Below are 22,093 nucleotides of genomic sequence, written 5' to 3' on the forward strand. Positions count from 1 at the left end.
GCAGTATTCTGAATCCCGCTAATATTGAAGTTATGATGAAGTGACAGCCAAACCAATTGTTTAGCTAGAGACATGATGACTGGGCATCTAGACCTTCCTTTCAACAAGATATCTACAGTGACAGAGTTATCAGAAACAAACAAAACAGTAGATTTCTGCCATGCATGTCCCCACACCTGGGCAGCGGCAACAATGGGATATAGTTCGAACAATGCGGAATTCTGCTTGAATCCCTCCAACTGACTGCTCTCTAAAGGCCAGTGGCCTGCAAACCAATAAGTACCCCAAATAGCCGCAAATCCCAGAGTAGAAGCTGCATCAGAGAAAACCATGGGGGACTGGTCACAGACTTTCAGAATAAAAACCGAAATCCCATGAATGTATGACCCAGTGGGATAATACGCATGGCGAACTTTAACATGCCCAATATAGAGATTGTAATTCCACTCTCGAAACATAAGGATTACCTCTAATTTTGTGTTTGGCTGCTCTGTTCTCTCTAATTTAACCTCAAGAAGCCTTGCTTCCATTTTTTGCAAATCAAGCACGACTCCAAGAAAAGTTATGACTGTCGTGGGACCTTCTACTTTCGAAGGTGACACTGGGGCCTTCAATTGCTGAAATATTGCCAATAAGATGTCTAAATCTCTGGGCAACTTGTGAGGCCGCTCGATAAGCAGAAAATCATTAAGGTAATATATTACATGATGACACAAGAATCTGTTCTCCAGTATCCAATGCAAAGCCTGGGCAAAACAATTAAACAGCCATGGGCTACTATGGGCTCAACACGTTAGCTTTACAGCAAAATAGTACAAGTTCTGCCATCTGATACCATTCCACCTCCAAAGCTGGGGCATGATGGGAAGGAGCATAAAAGCATCAGAAATGTCCGCCTTAGATAGCCAAGCTCCCAGCCCCATACCCCATACTCAAGATAATGGCAATGTCCTCATCGATGGAAGAGTACTTTAAAGCAAATTCTTCTGCTGGAATTAAATAATTCAGGCTGGCTACCGGAGAAGAATATGGGGCGGACAAATCATAAATCAGACGCTTTTTATTATTAAACTTCCCCGTTACCAATCCAATGGGATTATTTCTCCACACATCATAAGGGGATTGTACAAAAGGGCCAGTAATGAAACCCTTTTCAACTTCCACCTGAATAAGGGATTTAACTGTAACCGGGTCTGCTAGTGCCGACAACAAATTCCTGCATTCGTATGTCCCCTCAGGCAGGACCACCAAACCAACGTGAAAACCTGATTCAAAACCGTTGTCCGAAAATATTTCAATAAATTGTCCTGTGGAATTTATACCTGACTGATTCCAAGCTGGAATAAGATACAAATATTCTGAAAAATGAAGCAACTAGGTCAACACCTGATCAAACTGCGTGAAAAATGCCGTAAACACTTACCTAAACAAATAATGTACAGCTAGCCTGAAGCTGAAATCATCTATAACAATAATATGATCTATTGCCAAACTATGAATTTAAAGACTAGGTAATACAAACCAACTACAGCCAACCAACCTTGCTGACAAGACTGTTATAAGAAACCCCCAAACCAGTCAACTGACCTAAAGGTCCACGGTACCTAAAAAGGGGAGGACAAGAATTAACAACAACCCTCACATACGACTACCACATGTACCAACCTGTGAGGGACATGTGAAAACCTTAACCATAAAAATACGCTAATCATTCCCTTTCTATTACCCAGTAAAATGAAAGCGACTGTGAATGCAGGATAAGCATACTATATGAGTGAAGGAGAATAATCGGAAATCCGTAAATGAGTAACCGTGTGACGTATGCAAATTGAACCAAAACAATTATACACAATGACCATGTGATGTATATGTAACCATGCAATGCATGCATAATATGCACCAACAGATAACACCATGTAACCTAATCAACCATGTAATTAATATAGTACAATAAAATCCACATCTAGATATGATGACTTATACTTTATTGATGACATTACTGCAGAATGATAAGTCATGAACTACAGATGAGAAAAATATATATATGATGCATGCACTATTGTCACCAGCAAATGAACATATTTAATTATGTGCCAACAGCAGACATGAGAATGACTATATTGTATAAAAGATATGCAGGGCCTAAGAACATAGGGGGAAGGAGAAGGTAAAAAAAGAGGGGGGTGGGGTGTAACCCCAGTGTACCCACTATCCCCCCCCCCAACCTATAATGCCTGAGGCCGAGGACTGTAGCATGGTCCTGCTAACATGATAAGATTCCCGCTGTGAGATATTGGCCATAAAGTGTAGCGTGGCTCAGCAACAAGCAATAACCTAAATATGGTCCCCCAGAAAACCTCCGTGCTAACAGCTCCCCATAAATAAATCCAGGGCTGGGCTGACTGAGGGTCCCCTGAGACTCCGGCTTACCTCCGGAACGGGAGAACACTGAGGCCGAGACCCCAGTCAGCCCCAGCCACTTACCGATGCCGGCGCTGATTCAGGAAGACTTCCGGTCAGCTGACTTGCCAGTCATCTGATCAGTGATCACGTGAAGCACCTGCGGCGTCCAGCAACAGGAAGCCATGGGTTCTTATAATCATCCTGCCCCTCCCACAAAATCAGGCTAACGGAGTTAGCCTTAAAGGGGTACTCCGGTGGAAAAACAATTTTTTTTTTCTTTTTTAAATCAACTGGTGCCAGAAAGTTAAACATATTTGTAAATTACTTCTATTAAAAAATGTTAATCCTTCCTGTATTTATTAGCTGCCGAATACTACAGAGGAAATTATTTTCTTTTTGGAATGCTCTCTGATGACATCACGAACACACTGCTCTCTGCTGATGTTATTATAATAATAATAAGTCTTTATTTATTGTTGTCCTTAGTGGGATTTGAAACCAAGGTAGCAGTGCTAACCACTGAGCCACCATGCTGCCCTTAGCATACATCTGCTATGCACGGTTGCTAAAATGGACAGAGATGTCAGCAGTGTTCCAAAAAGCAGAGCACTGTGGTCGTGATGTCATCAGTGTTCCAAAAAGAAAGGAATTTCCTCTGTAGCATTCAGCAGCTAATAAGTACTGGAAGGATTAAGATTTTTTAATAGAAGTAATTTCCAAATATGTTTAACTTTCTGGCACCAGTTGATTTAAAAAAGAAAAAAAAATGTTTTTCCACCGGAGTACCCCTTTAACACTTAAAGGAGTAAAATGGTAACTGAGGGATGAGATACAGTGACTTAGATACAGCAATGCCAGAGAAAGGTGAACAAGAAGATATCACATCTGTGCTCTTATTACAGGATCGGGAAGTTTATCTGAATGACCTAAATACCAACCACAGGGACATATTCTGGAATCCAACCGCTGAGATCCGAAGACAAAGACTCAAACGTCACATTGTGCTGTTCGAAGAGCAAACCGAAAAGGAGTCAGAGAGGTGATGACAACCACTAGGTCTTATAAAGTTACTGGCAATAATGCTTGTTCTGAATCCACTACATATACTGTATATCAGTATTCTTCAATCTGTGGCTCTCGGGCTGTGAAACTGCAACTCCCAGCATGTCAGGGCCTGTTGGAAATTGCAGTTTTGCTTCAACTAATGCACAATAGGTTAAGATCACTACTATGAATAATAAAAGATGCAACACTTGGTTTTACAACATACTGTTGTTAGGGAGTCCGGCAAGGGAATGGACTAAATAATCCCTTTAAAGAGTACCTGTCATCAAACCATATTTTATAAACTAACTAAGATTTTATTCCCTAACTACTCCTAACACCCCTCCTGCCCTTAAAAAAAAGTTTCCCAGCTTTAAAAAGCTCTGTATAATACCTTTCGTCTTGCTCACATTGTGTGAGCTCCCGGCAGGAGAAAGTGGGCGTTCCCCAGCAGGTGCAATGTCACTGAAAACTGTGAGAGCTGCACCTCGCCATGCCCCGCATGCGCTTCCTGAGTTTGGTCTCCTGCCAGGCCGGGAGATGACAAAACTAACTTTTTGACTTGCAGTAGGGAACAGAACACAGCCACCTAGTGGCCATGGTTTCAATCACATTAAAAAAACATATAAAAGGTTGAGAATTTTAACAGCAAGTAAATAGCAAAGTACAGGAACAATATATTAAAAGTTTAGTTTGGTGACATGTACTCTTTAAAGGGGTATTCCAGGCAAAACCTTTTATATATATATATATATATATATATATATATCTCAACTGGCTCCGGAAAGTTAAACAGATTTGCAAATTACTTCTATTAAAAAAATCTTAATCCTTCCAATAGTTATTAGCTTCTTAAGTTTTCTGTCTAACTGCTCAATGATGATGTCGCGTCCCGGGAGCTGTGCATGATGGGAGAATATCCCCATTGGAAGTGCACAGCTCCCGGGACGTGAGTCATCAGAGAGCAGTTAGACAGAAAACAACAACTCAACTTCAGAAGCTAATAACTATTGGAAGGATTAAGATTTTTTTATAGAAGTAATTTACAAATCTGTTTAACTTTCCGGAGCCAGTTGATATATATATATAAAAAAAAAAGTTTTGGCCTGGAATACCCCTTTAAGATCTCCTAAGGTTCTATTCACACTATCATCAGAGTTTCTCTTCAGAGCCTTTGTTGTTCATTCTGGCAGATATGACGGGAAGAAAAAGCACAGCATGCCTCACTATTTTTCCCAAGAAAACAATGGACATGATGCTGGAAACCTGACTAATCCTGTGATAAGTAAATTTGCTGGTACAGAACAGTTTTTATCTGTTGTTAAACGGGTCCAGCACTGTGGTCTTGGCTTCTGTTGTAACAGAATCTGTGACGGCAGTGTAAACAGAGCCTTAGTCAAATAAAATCTACACTTTCTAATACTTTTTCTCAATTTCTGTAATATCTAATCTAAAAGCAATGCCAGGGAGGCTCACAGGTTAAATTAATAAATAAATTATTAAATAGGAAATTGGGGCATTCAGGACCTTCATCTATCAATCAGAATGGCGGCTGGTTACAAAAAAGTGTCCCTGTCCATACAGGACACTGCATGTCCATACATTACACACTTGTTCCACTGATTTCAAAGGAAACTGTGTAATTCTCCATTGTCCATGAGGTGGCGCTGTAGGGAAATTATACACTTGCTACTAGAGCAGTGGTCTTCAACCTGCGGACCTCCAGATGTAGCAAAACTACAACTCCCAGCATGCCCGGACAGCCAACGGCTGTCCGGGCATGCTGGAAGTTGTAGTTTTGCAACATCTGGAGGTCCGCAGGTTGGAGACCACTGTACTAGAGTATCACAAAGATTACAGTTGATTACTTGGGATCCTAGCAGCAGAAAACCGGTATTGTTGGGGAACCCTTTCCACAAAAAAAAAGGGTCTTTCCATAACAAATTAACTCTTTAAGTATTACCTTCACACTTTTTTTTTCCTATTATAGACTCTGGCAATATGTAACCAGCGCTATCAATGAAGGAAATCAGCAGCAGGCCACTGATGAAAAGTATATAATAGAGGAAGCTCAACGGAAGGAAGCAAAGGAGAGGAAGGAGAAGGATGAAGAATGGAGTCCACAGCTCTTTGAGTATGACAGTGTGGCAGAATGGCGTTATAAATATGAAGAGTAGGTGACTTCTTATAGGGGAACAATCCTAAATCCTGTATGAAACCCTCTATGTGCATGCCGCCTTCTGTGCCAATGTCCAGCACGGTACCATTATCATTCGGCTTTGTTATATTGCCACTTTGTGGACCCAAACTTATATCCACATCAATGTCCACATCCTAATTGTTTAGAATTAGATCAACTAAAATGTGGACATCGATGTGGAGGGAAATTGATTCTATGTAAAGCTAGACTCATGTGCAGTTAGTGGTGCTGTTTATATCATAAAGAAGAAGATAAAACATGATCTCATTGGTACCAACATTTATAAAAGGAAAAATTGGGACAGTTAAGGTTCCCTATGTCCTAGAGGTAAGTCAAAATTTTTGATCGGTTGGGGTATAAGTGTTCAGACCCCAACTGATTGCTAGAACTAGCGGAGTGAAATGCACATGGCCGAGCGCGCCTCTCTCCGCGACCAAAACAATCCCATAAACTTACACTGCAAATCTGTCTTGGGTCACGTGGTACAAAGTCAGGAAAAAAAACCACTTAGTGCACTCTTCTCCAAGCTCTTATTAGTCCTGCACACAAGCTATGGACAGGAGCCGTGCTGTTTTTCCCAAAAGAAAGAAAACAGCATTTTTCTAATACTGGAGAACCCCTTTATGATTAAATCCACTCCTCTTGCAGATTATTCATGGGATTGTTCCAGCAAAATCAGGACAAAAAGTTTATCATTTGGGGAGGAATACGAATGTAATATGACAAGAAAAACAAGCATGATTTCTTTTTCATACAGATACAAAACAAATCTGTGAGAAGAAAAACCCTCAATATAAGGAGGCACCCAGAGGCAAAGTCTGAGCCCTAAAAATTCCATGTACCATATTAGAGATCCACACAGATAACATAAATCCATAATATGTTTTATGTCTTAACAGAAGGGTAAAAAAACACAATGCGGTTGCCTTGCAGTTGGCCATAAGCAATAAATACTTCTGTTTCCACTTGTTTTTTTTTTCTGCCAGTTTTTGGAAAACTGCCACTGCAGTTTTTGAGCCAAAGTCAGAAGTGGATTCATAAGGGAGGAGAAGTGTAAGTCCTTCCTTTATATGTCCTATTCATTTTGAATCCACTTCTGGCTTTGGCTCAAAAACAGTTTTTTTTTCCAAAAACTGACAGAAAAAAAAACAAGTGGACACATAGCCTTAGGAACTGTCCAGAGCAGCATATATTTGCTATGGGGATTTTTTAGCGGGTGTTCCGCTGCGTATTTGAAAGTGGGCGGGCTCTTCTCGGCTGTCCATAGCCGATTTTCCGCGGCGGAATGTACACTGCGGAAAATCCGCCACAAGCCCAATTGAAGTCAGTAGGGACTGTGGCGGATTTTCCGCTACGGAAAATCTGCTGCGGACAGCCGAGAAGAGCCCGCCCACTTTCAAATCCGCAGCGGAAAACCCGCTAAAAAATCCGCGCGTGTGAACGTACCCTTAACCTGTTTTTTTTCCAATATTTTTTCATTTTAGGAATTACACCCTAATTGCTATATAGCAAAAACTGTAGATTAACAGTAGTATTTCTGCATATAGCCAACAACAATGCAACTACATTGTGTGTTTTATATAAAGACATAAAACATATGGCCATGTTATGGGTTTGTGTTTTTGTATCTGCAATATGGTACGTATAGAATTTTAACACATCATTAAAGGGGTACTCCCATGGAAAACTTTTTTTTTAAATCAACTGGTCCCAGAAAGTTAAACAGATTTGTAAATCACTTCTATAAAAAAAATCTTAATCCTGCCAGCACTTTTTTGGGGCTGTATACTAAAGAGAAATCCAAAAAAGAAATGCATTTCCTCTGATGTCATGACCACAGTGCTCTCTGCTGACCTCTGCTGTCCGTTTTAGTAATTGTCCAGAGCAGGAAAAAATCCCCATAGCAAATATATGCTGCTCTGGACAGTTCCTAAAATGGACAGCAGAGGTCAGCAGAGAGCACTGTGGTCATGACATCAGAGGAAATGCATTTGGATTTCTGTTTAGTATACAGCCCCTAAAAAGTACTGGAAGGATTAAGATTTTTTAATGGAAGTGATTTACAAATCTGTTTAACTTTCTGGCACCAGTTGATCTAAAAAAAAAAGTTTTCCTCGGGAGTACCCCTTTAAGGTCTATTAAACCTTTTTGTTGTCCAATCATGGTCTAGGTCTGGTTTAGTAGAACCATTGGTAGCTGTAGTATGAATGCTTAAATGCATCCATATTGTAGCTGTCTAAAAGTATGACTTTAAATTGCACTCAATGGGAAAGACTGGATGCTTGCAACAGTGTCCACCACATTGCCACAACCTACCTATTGGTTTGATAACAACTACTTGGCTTGTTATACATAAAATTATTTTATTACCATTGTTAAGAATAAATTGCTGCCTATTATCACTTTGCTGTTGTACCCCCCGCCAGGGAGATTTTTGCAGCATCTGACTAATGCGGTCAATGTCATGTCTCCTGCAGTACCCGCCCCTGGCATCCTTTGACTGACATTGCGCAATACGAGAAGGATGGAATTTTGCAAACCGTGGAGAGGAATCTGACTAGTATGCTGGCCCCGCGGGCAAACCCCCAGCACAAGGTACAAACATCTCATCTCTAATCACAAGCAGCAGGTTCCATTCATCTGAAAGCATTGCGGTATGCACATGCAAGCCCCATTCAGATGAATGTGACCAGCATAGATCTGTCACAAATTTGTAGTAAAGTGAATTAACTCTAAGGCGTCGTTCAAATGGTGGAATTTTCAAGCAGAATCCGGCAGAAAACATTTGGTCGGAAATTCTGTTGCATTGCAGCATTGCTTTTAATGGAATTCTGCTGCACCATGCACGTGGCAGAATTTCGGTGGTGGAAACATCTACTGCGGAAATTTTAATTATGGCCTCTGCAGAAAGAATTGACATGTCAATTCCTTTAGCAGAATCTGCTCAGAAATGCATTGCTGTCTATAGAGATGGTGCATTCCCAAGCATTTCTAGCGCTGGCATGTTCTGCCGTCTCCTCCTAGACCTTCAAGAAATGTATTTGTCATGTGATTGGTGGGAAAAATGGGTCAAATAACCATGCCCTAATCTCTCTTGTAAAATTAACTTTCATTGAAGTACAAACATTTATTTCTTGGTCGCTCTTCATTGGGGGACACCTAACTGATGGTATATGCTCCTGCCACTAGGAGGCACTGACACTAGGAAAAAGAAAAGTCGGCTCCTCCCTGGCACTGCTCCACTGCCGCTGCTACCGGGGGTTACTACATGAGGTGGTGTCTGAGGCACCTTCCCATCCTCCACATGCTTAAAGGGTACCTCTCATCAAAAAACGTTTTGATATATTATAGTTTAATGTATACAGAATAACTTTCCAATTGCATGTTAGTAAAAAAAATATGCTTCTTTCTATTTAATTTTCCACTTTGAAAAAATGACCACTAGGGGTCTCCCTACCAGTCCTGGCAGCAAGCATTTCAAACTCATGCTGGAGTCCTAAACACTCAGAGCTGCCAGCCTGCTTTGTTCACAAAGGAGAACACTCAGAACTGCCAGCCTGCTTTGTTCACAGCCTGTTTGGCTGTGAACAAAGTAGGCTGGCAGCTCTGAGTGTTTAGGACTCCAGCATGAGTCTGAAATGCTTGCTGCCAGGACTGGTAGGGAGACCCCTAGTGGTCATTTTTTCAAAGTGGAAAATTAAATAGAAAGAAGCATATTTTTTTTTACTATGCAATTGGAAAGTTATTCTGCAAACAAGAATCTATAATATATCAAAAGTTTTTTTGATGAGAGGTACCCTTTAAAGTAAAAAAAATAAAAAATAAAACTCTCCATTCTCCCTCTAGTGGCAATCTCTCACTACTGCAGCCTTAGATGGCTGTGAGTGAGTTGTTTTAGTTAGTCATTCTGTGTGATTACTTTCTATACATACTTTGCGTTTAAAATGCAGCCTTGTAGTCTGACGCTCTCTTGTGACAAAATTTAGTATTGCACCATAATTCTATGAAGCCTTGGCTGGCCGATAATATCTGTTCTTAGTTTATTAACTGCAGTCCTAAATTCCTAAAGTCTGCCTCCTTAATGTATCTCTCTGGAGTCCCTGTTTCTGCATCATTGCTCACTCATGGAGCATGTCCCACCACCATAGCATGTTGAAATACCAGGGATGCATGGTCCCTTGGACACTATCTGGGATATATCCAAGATATCTGTTCTCTTCTAACCTTGTTCAAGCTCTTGGCGTTCCTGACGGACACTTAGGTTGTCTTTGAGGCTCCACATCTGTCATTTTTGCCGGCCACTCATCCTGGGGTGTTCTTGGCATTTCATACTATATGTTCCCTTCTCCACAGGCTATAGAGAATTGACCGATGTGTCTTCAGGACCCATACCAGTAAGCCAGACTGTAGTCTGCATGGTTTCCTACATTGCCTGTCATGCAATTCACGGCTGATGTATCTGCGACTGGAGTTCCGGTTCCTCACTACTGAGCGAGTTGCCGATGTTATGAATAATTGTCTTCTGTGGATCCATGCCAGTAGTGGTCTGCATGGTTGCCTACACCACCTGTCATATATCAAACGGCTGATGTGTCTGCGTTTGGAGTTCCAGTCCCTCACTGCTAGGCAGGGTGCCGATGGGATGAACAGCTGTCTTTTCTGCATCCATGCCAGTAAGTCAGACAGTATTCTGCTTGGTTGCCTACACTGCCTGTCATACATCAAATGGCTGAGGTATCTCCATGCCAGTGAGCCTGACAGTGGCCTGCATGGTGGCCTATACCGTCTGTCATGCTTCCAGCGGCTGAGGTAAGTGCGGCTTGAGTTCTGGTACCTCACTCCTGGGTGAGGTACCGATGGGATGCATCGTTGTCTACTTTGGATACCAGTCGACCAGACTTGGGTCGGCATGGTTAGCCACACCACCTGTCCTACATCTAACAGCTGGTGTATCTGCTTCTGCGTTTTCGGTTCCTCGCTACTGTGTGAGGCGTCCATCGGTGTTCCATTATCTACTATGGACCCATACCACTAAGCCAGACAGTGGTCGGTATGGTTTCCTTCACCGCCGGTCATACGTCAACTGCCTGATGTATCTGCAGCTGGTGTTCCGGTACCTCATTCTGAGCGAGGTGCCCGTGAAGTGACTCGTCTCCATGGTCCTATACCTGTACGCCAGGTTGTGGTCTGCAGGTTTTCCTGCACCACTTGTTGCACATCACATGGCGGGTGTCTCTGCGTACTGGACTTCCGGTACCTCACTACTGTACAGGCCTTCCGCTGGACTCACTCGCTGTCCCCGAGGGACCCCTACAGTAGCCAGACTGTTGTCTTCATATCTTCTGCCGGCTATCCCGGCGGATGTTGTTTGTGACTGGAGTTCCAGTACCCCACTGTCATGCGTGGCATTCTGGAACTGTCCCAGCATGTCTCACGGACATTATATAGGATATCAGGGACGCTTTCCACGGTCCCTCTGGTTCCTTCTATCTCTCTCCAGGGGGCGGGGTTTCTTGGCCTTCCCACCTTTCCATTCTCAGGTCATCTACCATGCATTGTCACCCTGTGGACGGTAGCCCACCACGGCCATGGTAGTTAACATGTGACTCTCTCCAAGTTGCCCCATGTGCCTTATCCAATGGACTACATACTGGTTTTCAGGGTTATCTGCTTGGCAAGTCCCTTTCTGTATGTCTGCTACTCTGTCTGCAGGCTAGTATCTCTCTCCACGGTGTGTTTCCGTGTGCGGTACCAGACTGTGTCTGCTTGGGGTCCTAATCTACCTGGTCACGTCCCCCTTTCGGCTGCTACGGCAGCTGTAGTCCGGTGTCTCTCTTCCAGGTGCAGTCTCAGGCCCTTTTCTTCCTTTGCAGCAACAGCTGCATTGCTCTGTTCTCCTTTCTTGGGTTGCATTGTTGGTCTGCTGGGGGCATTCCTCCCTTTCAGCTGCTCCCTTGGAGGTCTGCGGTTCTTTAGGGTCTGCAGTCTTGGTACGCCACTGTTTCCGTGGACTCCCCATGTCTGTGTTCTTACATATGCTATGGCCACTTGTGGGAGCAGAGGGGTTTCCGGTGATTCGTTCCCGCGGTTCCGAGGTGGTTGTGCACCTCTGTTCTGACATGGGGCCTGCTGGGGCGTCTGTCGGTTCAGCCCCTCCCTGTTTTTTTCCGGGTTCCTTTCTGGGGTCCCTGTTCGGGGTGACTCAAGTACCTACTGGTCACTGTCTGAATTGGCTTTCAACACATCTTGTATTTGTTGCCCAGCTTCATATACAGGGTTCCGATCCCTCCTGGGACGCAAGGTGGCTTGCTGTTGGAGCCTGGGGGTTTCGTCCACCCAGTCATTGCATTTCCCTGCTCCTTCTGCGCCTAGTGCGCTTGCCAATTACCTTTCCACAAGCGGTGCGGGGATCAGGGTGTTTGTCGTCGGTCTGTCCTTGAGTTGTTGTCTCGACCACCCTCGTTTTTTCCCTCCTATGGAGGGCCTGTTTTGTTTTTTGCTGAAGTACGTTCAACAGTGATCTTTACTGCCTCAGCTCGTATGTTTTCTGTTCACTATCACAGCTTAGTGTTCTCCCTGGAAGGGGTGTGTCCTTCTTACCCTTTTGTTGGGGTCAGGATTACTGCATTGACGCCACAGTCTTCTGGAGTGATCCGTCCTATGCCCAGTCCCTGGGAGGCCAGGCTGGGTTCACCTCGGTTCTCCCCCCATTCCTGTTCGGACGGGATGTTTTCTTAAGGCTGCTCAGGTATCCTCGGTCCATTCTCGTCTATCCCTGTTGGTCCCCTTGTTGGGGCCCTGTCCTGCGCTGCTGCGGTGTGCCATATTTTCGGGCGGCTTCCGGTCCCTTGAGCCTTAGTGATGGTGCAGGTCTTGGACATTTGTAGATGCCCGGCCACCAACTCCTCAGCGATTCCATTCGTTGGGCAGTATTTCTGTTCTGCGCTCCTTCGCTCCGTATGGCCGTTTTTTGCCTGGGGAGTCTTTCGAGGACATCAGTTTCCCTCTTTTCCTATGGTTTCTTGTCTCTCTATTTGATCCAGGTGCCTTGGGTCTCTACAGAGTACGGACCTTCCTTTGGGTTCTGGTCCATCTCCTTTAATGGAAGTTCTTCCGGAGCTCATTTTCTGGGCCTGGTGTGTCTTCGGCCTGGGGGTTCGTCCGCTGAGCTTGCGGACATGCGTGTTCAGTCTTGGGTCTGTCTCTTTTTTTGCTGGTGGTTGTTTTTTTCCCACCCTAGGGGACTGCTTTGGTACGTCCCATCAGTTCGGTTTCCCACAATGAAGAGCGACCGAGAAAAGGAGATTTTTGTACTCACTGTAAAATCTCTTTCTCAAAGCCTTCATTGGGGGACACCGCACCCACCCATTTCTTCTTCGTTCTGTTTCTTGGGTTCTCCGGGATTCCTTTCTAGGGTCCTTCGGACGTGATTCCTTGTTGGCTTTTCCTACTGCTTTGTGACTAAACTGGTTGCCTCACTGCAGGTGGGCGGGTATATCCTGCCAGGGAGGAGCCGACTTTTCTTTTTCCTAGTATCAGTGCCTCCTAGTGGCAGGAGCATATACCATCAGTTAGGTGTCCCCCAATGAAGGCTACAAGAAAGAGATTTTATGGTGAGTACAAAAAAAATCTCCTTTCTCATCTCTAAGAGCAATAAATGCAATGAAGGAAGGTGTCCCCTAGTATTGAATGGAGTGTACATAAAAATCGTTGTGTTTATTTTATGGGGAAGAATTGTTAATTTGTTTTAAAAAATAAACACTGAACAGTCACATTGTGAGACTGATTCCTTTTTTACTTTAACTAGAGAGGTACCCAAGACAGGAGACATCGGAAAGCCAGCGAACAGCCATCTATAAGCAGCCAGACTACGGAGAGCAGCTGTTCTACTCCTGAGTCAAGAAATGAATCCTCTGATGATGACGGTTTGTTCATAGCCCTCCTACTGGATACATTATAAACACATACATGGACACCATATTACTCTATGTTTAATAATGAGGGCTTCCTAATGAAATAGATGTGTTTGATCATTGGGGACCTAAATCCAGAGAATCAGGGCATAGATCTCCTACCCAATGCAGAAGTGACCAAACTGTGCTAATAAAGTTTTGCTCCATATTAGCCCTCTATAGCTGCAGCAAATATATTGAACGATCACTGCATTAGTAACAGCTGGTGCCTGACCCCTTGTTACCAATAATCCAATACCACACGGCTGCATCTCTGATAAGGTGTTGACCTCTCCTCTGCATAACAGAAGGCAACATTTGCCAGTCATGGTTAAACGTGGTGACTTGAGTGTATTTGACTGTGTGCAGATTGTTAGGGCCCAGTTTGGTAGTGTCAGTATTCCTAATCATCACTGATTTTAGTTTTATTTGAAATTCGGAAGATGTCATTGGTAGCAATACAGAGCCATGACTGACTGTTTTATGTGTTTCTTTTTGTAGGTTTTCAGGGGCCGTGTTCTCAGTGCGGAAAAGAGAAACATGAACTTAAAGAAATTCAGGCTGCAGTTTTATCTTTGCAGAAAACACAACAGGACATTAATCGGTAATTTATAATATAAACTTTTCCTGAAACTTGCACATACTTTGATTTCATACAGTAAAGGAAAGGGTTTCATAATGACTACTTTGATCCATGTCATCTAACATAACTATTATAATACTGCTCCTATATACAAGAATATAACTACTATAATACTGTCTCCTATATACAAGAATAAAACTACTATAATATTGCTCCTATGTACAATAATATAACTACTATAATACTGCTCCCTATATACAGGAATATAACTACTATAATACTGCTCCTATATACAAGAATATAACTACTATAATACAGCCCCTATATACAAGAATATAACTACTATAATACTTCTCCTATATACAATAATATAACTACTATAATACTGCTCCTATATACAGGAATATAACTACTATAATCCTGTCTGCTATATACAAGAATATAACTACTATAATACTGCTGCTATATACAAGAATATAACTTCTATAATACTGCTCCTATATACAAGAATATAACTACTATAATATTGCTCCTATATACAAGAATATAACTACTATAATCCTGTCTGCTATATACAAGAATATAACTACTATAGTACTGCCTCCTATATACAAGAATATAACTACTCTAATACTGCCCCCTATATACAAGAATATAACTACTATAATACTGCCTCCTATATACAAGAATATAACTACTATAATACTGCCTCCTATATACAAGAATATAACTACTATAATACTGCCTCCTATATACAAGAATATAACTACTATAATACTGCCTCCTATATACAAGAATATACCTACTATAATACTGCTCCTATATACAAGAATATAACTTCTATAATACTGCTCCTATATACAAGAATATAACTACTATAATACTGCTCCTATATACAAGAATATAACTACTATAATACTGCTCCTATATACAAGAATATAACCACTATAATACTGCTCCTATATACAGGAATATAACTACTATAATCCTGTCTGCTATATACAAGAATATAACTACTATAGTACTGCCTCCTATATACAAGAATATAACTACTATAATACTGCCCCCTATGTACAAGAATATAACTACTATAATACTGCCTCCTATATACAAGAATATAACTACTATAATACTGCCTCCTATATACAAGAATATAACTACTATAATACTGCCTCCTATATACAAGAATATAACTACTATAATACTGCCTCCTATATACAAGAATATAACTACTATAATACTGCTCCTATATACAAGAATATATCTACTATAATACTGCCTCCTATATACAAGAATATAACTACTATAATACTGCTCCTATATACAAGAATATATCTACTATAATACTGCCTCCTATATACAAGAATATAACTACTATAATACTGCCTCCTATATACAATATAACTACTATAATACTGCTCCTATATACAAGAATATAACTACTATAATACTGCTCCTATATACAAGAATATAACTACTATAATACTGCTCCTATATACAAGAATATAACTACTATAATACTGCTCCTATATAAAAGAATATAACTACTATAATACTACCGCCTATATACAAGAATATAACTACTATAATGCTGCTCCTATTTACAAGAATATAACTACTATAATACTGTTCCTATATACAAGAATATAACTGCTATAATACTGATCCTATATATAAGAATATAACTACTATAATACTGCTCCTATTTACAAGAATATAACTACTTTAATACTGCTCCTATATACAAGAATATAACTGCTATAATACTGCTCCTATATACAAGAATATAACTACTATAATACTGCTCCTATATACAAGAATATAACTACTATAATACTGCTCCTATATACAAGAATATAACTACTTTAATACTGCTCCTATATACAAGAATATAACTACTATAATACTGCCTCCTATATACAAGAATATAACTACTATTATACTGCTAGGGTGGGCTTTCCTGTTTAGTAATAAAGAGCTGACATGTGATACTTCTCATTCTTTATGCCAGTTTCTCATCTCCTTCCTTTTACTGCAGTAAAGTTGTAATCTTTCATTCTCTTTCTTCTAGAAACCTGAGCAATTTGACCGCTAATCGTTCCTTTTCTGCATGTTCGCAACCCAGGGCCTCGATGCTGAATTCTCGCCACTGGCTCCTTCTCTGCCTTTTCCTCACCTGTCAGCTCTTCATCAACTTTGTGTTTAAATAAATTCTAACCATGGACGGCACAGACACAACTTATCGTTCCTTCATCAATGATGAGGATTCCATTAGTGGGATATTGGGGAGGGGGTGGGTAGAGCTTCAGAATGGTTGCTTCATTACATTGTCCCTATGTGTGACATCACCAGCTTCCTGGAAAATGAAGGGTTAAACACAGCATTTACAAAGCAAGCATGATCTAAAAGAATCAAGTATGGTTATATTACCCAGGAAGTGACAGAAACATGCAGATGCCATAGTGTGTTTTGTCTGCTCTTTTGTATGCAGTGCTGAGTCCTTGCTTGGCTGCAGATCATTTACCTAAATGGGCATTTCCACCTTAAAGAGGTATTCTGGGCAAAAACATTTTATACCCTATCCAAAGGATAGGGGATAAGATGTCTGATCGCTGGGGGCCCGCAGCTGAGACCCCCCGTGATCTCCCTGCAGCACCCGTATTCTATGCGGGTGCTGAATCTCCAGTTTCGGAAACCTCTGGGTTTCCGGGACTGGGGATGTGACGTCACGCCACGCCCCCTCCATTCATGTCTATGGGAGGGGGCGTGGCGGCCGTCACGCCCCCTCCCATAGACATGAATGGAGGGGGCGCGGCGTGACGTCACATCCCCAGTCCCGGAAACCCGAAGGTTTCTGAAACTGGAGATTCAGCAGCGGGCCCCCCCGTAATATTATCCCCTATCCTTTGGATAGTGGATAAAATGTTTTTTCCCGGAATACCCCTTTAAATAAAAAATTCCCCAGTAAATATTAACCCTTTAGTCGTCTTTTTCTCTCAAGTGCATATAAATTCTTTAAAACCTATTCTGTTTATTAATGTCTGCCATTGGAGATGAAGTTGAGTTTTGTCCTTCATGTCTCATGTGGGGAGTATTTCCCTATGTGCATACACATCTGTTATAAAATAAGGACATTCCTACATCTTCATTGATATTCCCAATAAACCCCATGATTGGAGGAGGGAAGGAAGCAGATCACAACAGGGTATAGAGAGAGTTGTCCCCCATCTCGACTGCTGCTAATGGGACAACTTTTTATAAAAGTGTAAGGCTCCTTCAAAGTGTAAATTGTTTCTAACACCTCCTATGAGAATCTTGCTTAGCCCCGATACTGTGTTTTTTTTTACATCTTAGGATTTCAGCCAAGGAAATAGCACAAAGTCCACAAGTTTAATGAGGCACAAACTCCTTCACCTTCGTCGCCAATGTAATGTTCTTTTTTATATTTGGTGTTTGCTTTTTTTAATTTATTTTTTATTAATCCAATACTGTCTATGAAAGGAGAATGTATGCTGCACTGGCACGCCACCTACCCCTCTCTTTAGCCTGCCATGAGTCTCTGGTTCTAGAGCATGCTTAGCACTTTATTCTGCATCCAGAAAATGAAAAATATTTCATCCTAGATTTACTTTTTAATCCATTATTAAAATAATCTTATTACGGTATATTTGTGCTTCTTGTAAGAGCACTCAATATTAGTTACCATTGCTTAACCTCATGTCCACCTCTGAACACCATTTTATAAATGGAGATAATCTCATAACAAGTTGAGTCACTTTTTAGGTACATTACATTCCTTATTCTTTACTGATCCTGAGTTATATCCTGTATTATACTCCAGAGCTGCACTCACTATTCTGCTGGTGGAGTCACTGTGTACATACATTGCATTACTTATCCTGTAATGATCCTGAGTTATATCCTGTAATATACTCCAGAGCTGTACTCACTATTCTGCTTGTGAGGTCACTGTGTACATACATTACATTACTTATCCTGTACTGATCCTGAGTTATATCCTGTATTATACTCCAGAGCTGTACTCACTATTCTGCTGGTGAGATCACTGTGTACATACATTTAATTACTTATCCTGTACTGATCCTGAGTTATATCCTGTATTATACTCCAGAGCTGTACTCACTATTCTGCTGGTGGGGTCACTGTGTACATACATTACTTATCCTGTACTGATCCCGAGTTATATCTTGTAATATACTCCAGAGCTGTACTTACTATTCTCCTGGGGGGGTTACTGTGTACATACATTACATTACTTATCCTGTACTGATCCTGAGTTATATCCTGTATTATACTCCAGAGCTGTACTCACTATTCTGCTTGTGAGGTCACTGTGTACATACATTACATTACTTATCCTGTACTGATCCTGAGTTATATCCTGTAATATACGCCAGAGCTGTACTCACTATTCTGCTGGTGCGGTCACTGTGTACATACATTACTTATCCTGTACTGATCCCGAGTTATATCTTGTAATATACTCCAGAGCTGTACTTACTATTCTCCTGGGGGGGTTACTGTGTACATACATTACATTACTTATCCTGTACTGATCCTGAGTTATATACTGTATTATACTCCAGAGCTGTACTCACTATTCTGCTGGTGAGGTCACTGTGTACATACATTACATTACTTATCCTGTACTGATCCTGAGTTATATCTTGTATTATACTCCAGAGCTGTACTCAATATTCTGCTGGTGGGGGTAACTACGCACATACATCACTTATCCTTTACTGTTATACTGAGTTACAGTATTATACATTAGAGCTGTACTCATTATTCTGCTGGCTGTTATTTAAAAGTCAGCAATATTTTTGATAGATTCCCACCCTAACAGTTTAGTTAAACTAATTTTTTTCTACGTCATTAGACTGTACAGAGACTGTTGCAAAGACAACAATTCCCAATAAGCAAATCAACAGAGAAAACTCTGTACCGATGCTAAACAAGCTGGGAATGCTATGACATTTCAGCTATGAAGCCTGAAGGATTGTGAATGTATCGTAGCTCTGAAGTATAATACAGGATATAACTCAGGATCAGTACAGGATGAGTAATGTAACGTATGTACACAGTGACCTCACCAGCAGAATAGTGAGTACAGCTCTGGAGTATAATACAGGATATAACTCAGGATCAGTACAGGATAAGTAATGTAATGTATGTACACAGTGACCTCACCAGCAGAATAGTGAGTAGAGCTCTGGAGTATAATACAGGATATAACTCAGGATCAGTACAGGATAAGTAATGTAATGTATGTACACAGTGACCTCACCAGCAGAATAGTGAGTACAGCTCTGGAGTATAATACAGGATATAACTCAGGATCAGTACAGGATAAGTAATGTAATGTATGTACACAGTGACCTCACCAGCAGAATAGTGAGTACAGCTCTGGAGTATAATACAGGATATAACTCAGGATCGGTACAGGATAAGTAATGTAATGTATGTACACAGTGACCTCACCAGCAGAATAGTGAGTACAGCTCTGGGGTATAGTACAGGATATAACTCAGGATCAGTACAGGATAAGTAATGTAATGTATGTACACAGTGATCTCACCAGCAGAATAGTGAGTACAGCTCTGGAGTATAATACAGGATATAACTCAGGATCAGTACAGGATAAGTAATGTAATGTATGTACACAGTGACCCCACCAGCAGAATAGTGAGTGCTGTTCTGGAGTGTATTACTGGATTTAACTCAGGATCAGTACAGGATAAGTAAAGTAACACAAAGTTACACAATTTTCAATAAGGCTACTTCTGTATGTAAAAAGGTAAATATATATTAGTGTCAGGGGAATAAAACCTAATATATATTTATTGGGGGAGACACATATGACATGTATTTTGTGTAGTCAAAAATATTCAAATCCATCTATTTTCAGATTGTTTGTCTTTTCTCTTTATACATCACACCAAACAAAAATATAGAAAATAAAGATAATTATATATATATATATTACTAGCAATGTTGCATTGTGGTTTTGTAGAGCATAAAAATTTATAATAATAAAAGCAAGAAAAGCATTTTTCAAGAGCATTTTACATTTGCAGAGCCATCCTCAGTGCAATCCTTCAGCTTGAACAGTAAATTGAGATTAGCAAAACAATACTTTAAGTATAATGGAGAACCTAGAATTAGATGAGAGCCTGGAAGATGTTTTGATGGTTGGAACCATGCTGATCCATATGTGAGGTTGTAAGTATGAAAACTATTTAATGGCTTTGATAAAGGTACCTTAAAGGGGTATTCTGGGCAAAAACATTTTATCCCCTATCCAAAGATGTCTGATTGCGGGGGGCCCGCTGCTGACACCCCCTGCAATCTCCCTGCAGCACCCCCATTCTAGGCGGGTGCTGAATCTCCAGTTTCGGAAACCTCCGGGTTTCCGGGACTGGGGATGTGAGGTGACATCACGCCAGGCCCCTCTATTCATGTCTATCCCAGAGACATGAATGAAGGGGGTGTGGCGTGGCGTCATGTCCCCAGTCCCGGAAACCCGGAGGTTTCCAAAACTGGAGATTCAGCACCCGCATAGAATGTGGGTGCTGCAGGGAGATCGCGGGGGATAGGGGATAAAATGTTTTTGCCCGGAATAGTGATAAGTCAGATCTAGAGACTACGGTGGTGTGTATATATTTGTTTGCACATTTATCAAACTTGACTGTTTTGATAATATTTAAGGATAACCCAAGAAAACAAAAAACGCAGTTTTCAAGTGATCACTTCATTTTATTATAGGAAAACAGATATCCGAACCTTTATTTCCTTGCGTGAGAAAGTAATTGCCCCCCGTCTGAAATCATTTACTTACTGTGCCAAATCACATTCATATAGATTTATCAAAACCTGTGTAGAGGAAAAGTTGACCAGTTGCCCTTAGCAACCAATCAGATTTCTTCTTTCATTTTTAAATGGGCCTCTGAAACTTAAAAAGAAGTGATCTGATTGGTTGCTATGGGAAATTGGTCTTTTCCCCTACACTTGTTTAGATAAATCTCCCCCATTGTTGGGAAAGCTGGGTACAATTTCACTAACCCCACCCTGGTTTAATTACTAATCACTTAAAAAGAACCTGACAAAGTCATATATGGTGGTGGTAGAGTGGTGGGCTGGGGCTGCTTTAGTATCTGGGTGATATGCTATGACTGATGGAACCATGAATTCTGCTATGAAATGTGAAGGAGAATACCCAGCCATCAGTTTGTGACTTCAAGCTGAAGAGCACTTGGGTTCTGCAGCAGGACAAGGATCCAAATCACACCAGCAAGTCCACCTCTTAAAGGGGTTGTGCGCTGCCCTGCCTTTCGGAGCTCCGCTCGCAGCGTCCGGAAGTCCATTACTCCGAATGCTGTGTGCGGGCTTCCGTGTTCACGGCCACCCCCTCGTGATGTCACGCCCGCCCCCTCAACGAAAGTCTATGGGAAGGGGGCGCGACCGCTATCACGCCCCCTTCCCATAGACTTTCGTTGAGGGGGTGGGCGTGACGTCACAAGGGGGCGGCCGCAAACACGGAAGCCAGCACACAGCGTTCGGAGTAATGAACTTCCGGACGCTGCGAGTGGAGCTCCGAAAGGCAGGGCAGCGCACAACCCCTTTTTAAAAAGGTTTTGGAATGGCATAGTCAAATTTCCGACTTTATTCCAATTAGGATGCTATAGCATGACTATAAAGGGGTACTCCACTGGCCCAGCGTCCGGAACATTTTGTTCCAAACGCTGGGTGCAGGCTGCGGGGGTCGTGATGTGACGGCCACACCCCTTGTGACATCACGTCACACCCCCTCAATGCAAGTCTATGGGAGGGGGCGTGACAGCAGCCACGCCCCCTCCCATAGACTCGCATTGAGGGGGTGTGATGTGACCT

General features: G+C 41.7%; 1 protein-coding gene across 4 annotated transcripts in view; it reads left to right on the forward strand.

The window, feature by feature from the left end:
- The window catches only part of OSBPL5 (oxysterol binding protein like 5), a 146,071-nt gene extending 125,883 nt beyond the window's left edge, over positions 1-20,188 (forward strand). For 3 of the 4 annotated variants that reach the window (XM_056527850.1, XM_056527851.1, XM_056527852.1), the window contains 7 exons: positions 3,306-3,442; positions 5,438-5,620; positions 8,125-8,242; positions 13,455-13,572; positions 14,101-14,203; positions 16,254-16,902; positions 16,944-20,188. In XM_056527850.1, coding sequence (XP_056383825.1) covers positions 3,306-3,442; positions 5,438-5,620; positions 8,125-8,242; positions 13,455-13,572; positions 14,101-14,203; positions 16,254-16,392 — 798 coding nt within the window. In that variant the 3' untranslated portion in view covers positions 16,393-16,902; positions 16,944-20,188. The remainder of the gene's footprint in view (positions 1-3,305; positions 3,443-5,437; positions 5,621-8,124; positions 8,243-13,454; positions 13,573-14,100; positions 14,204-16,253; positions 16,903-16,943) is intronic. The other variant, XM_056527853.1, reaches the window with a different exon arrangement.
- The last annotated feature ends 1,905 nt before the right edge of the window (positions 20,189-22,093 follow it).

Source organism: Hyla sarda, chromosome 6 (assembly GCF_029499605.1).
Source record: "Hyla sarda isolate aHylSar1 chromosome 6, aHylSar1.hap1, whole genome shotgun sequence".
NCBI lineage: Eukaryota > Metazoa > Chordata > Amphibia > Anura > Hylidae > Hyla > Hyla sarda.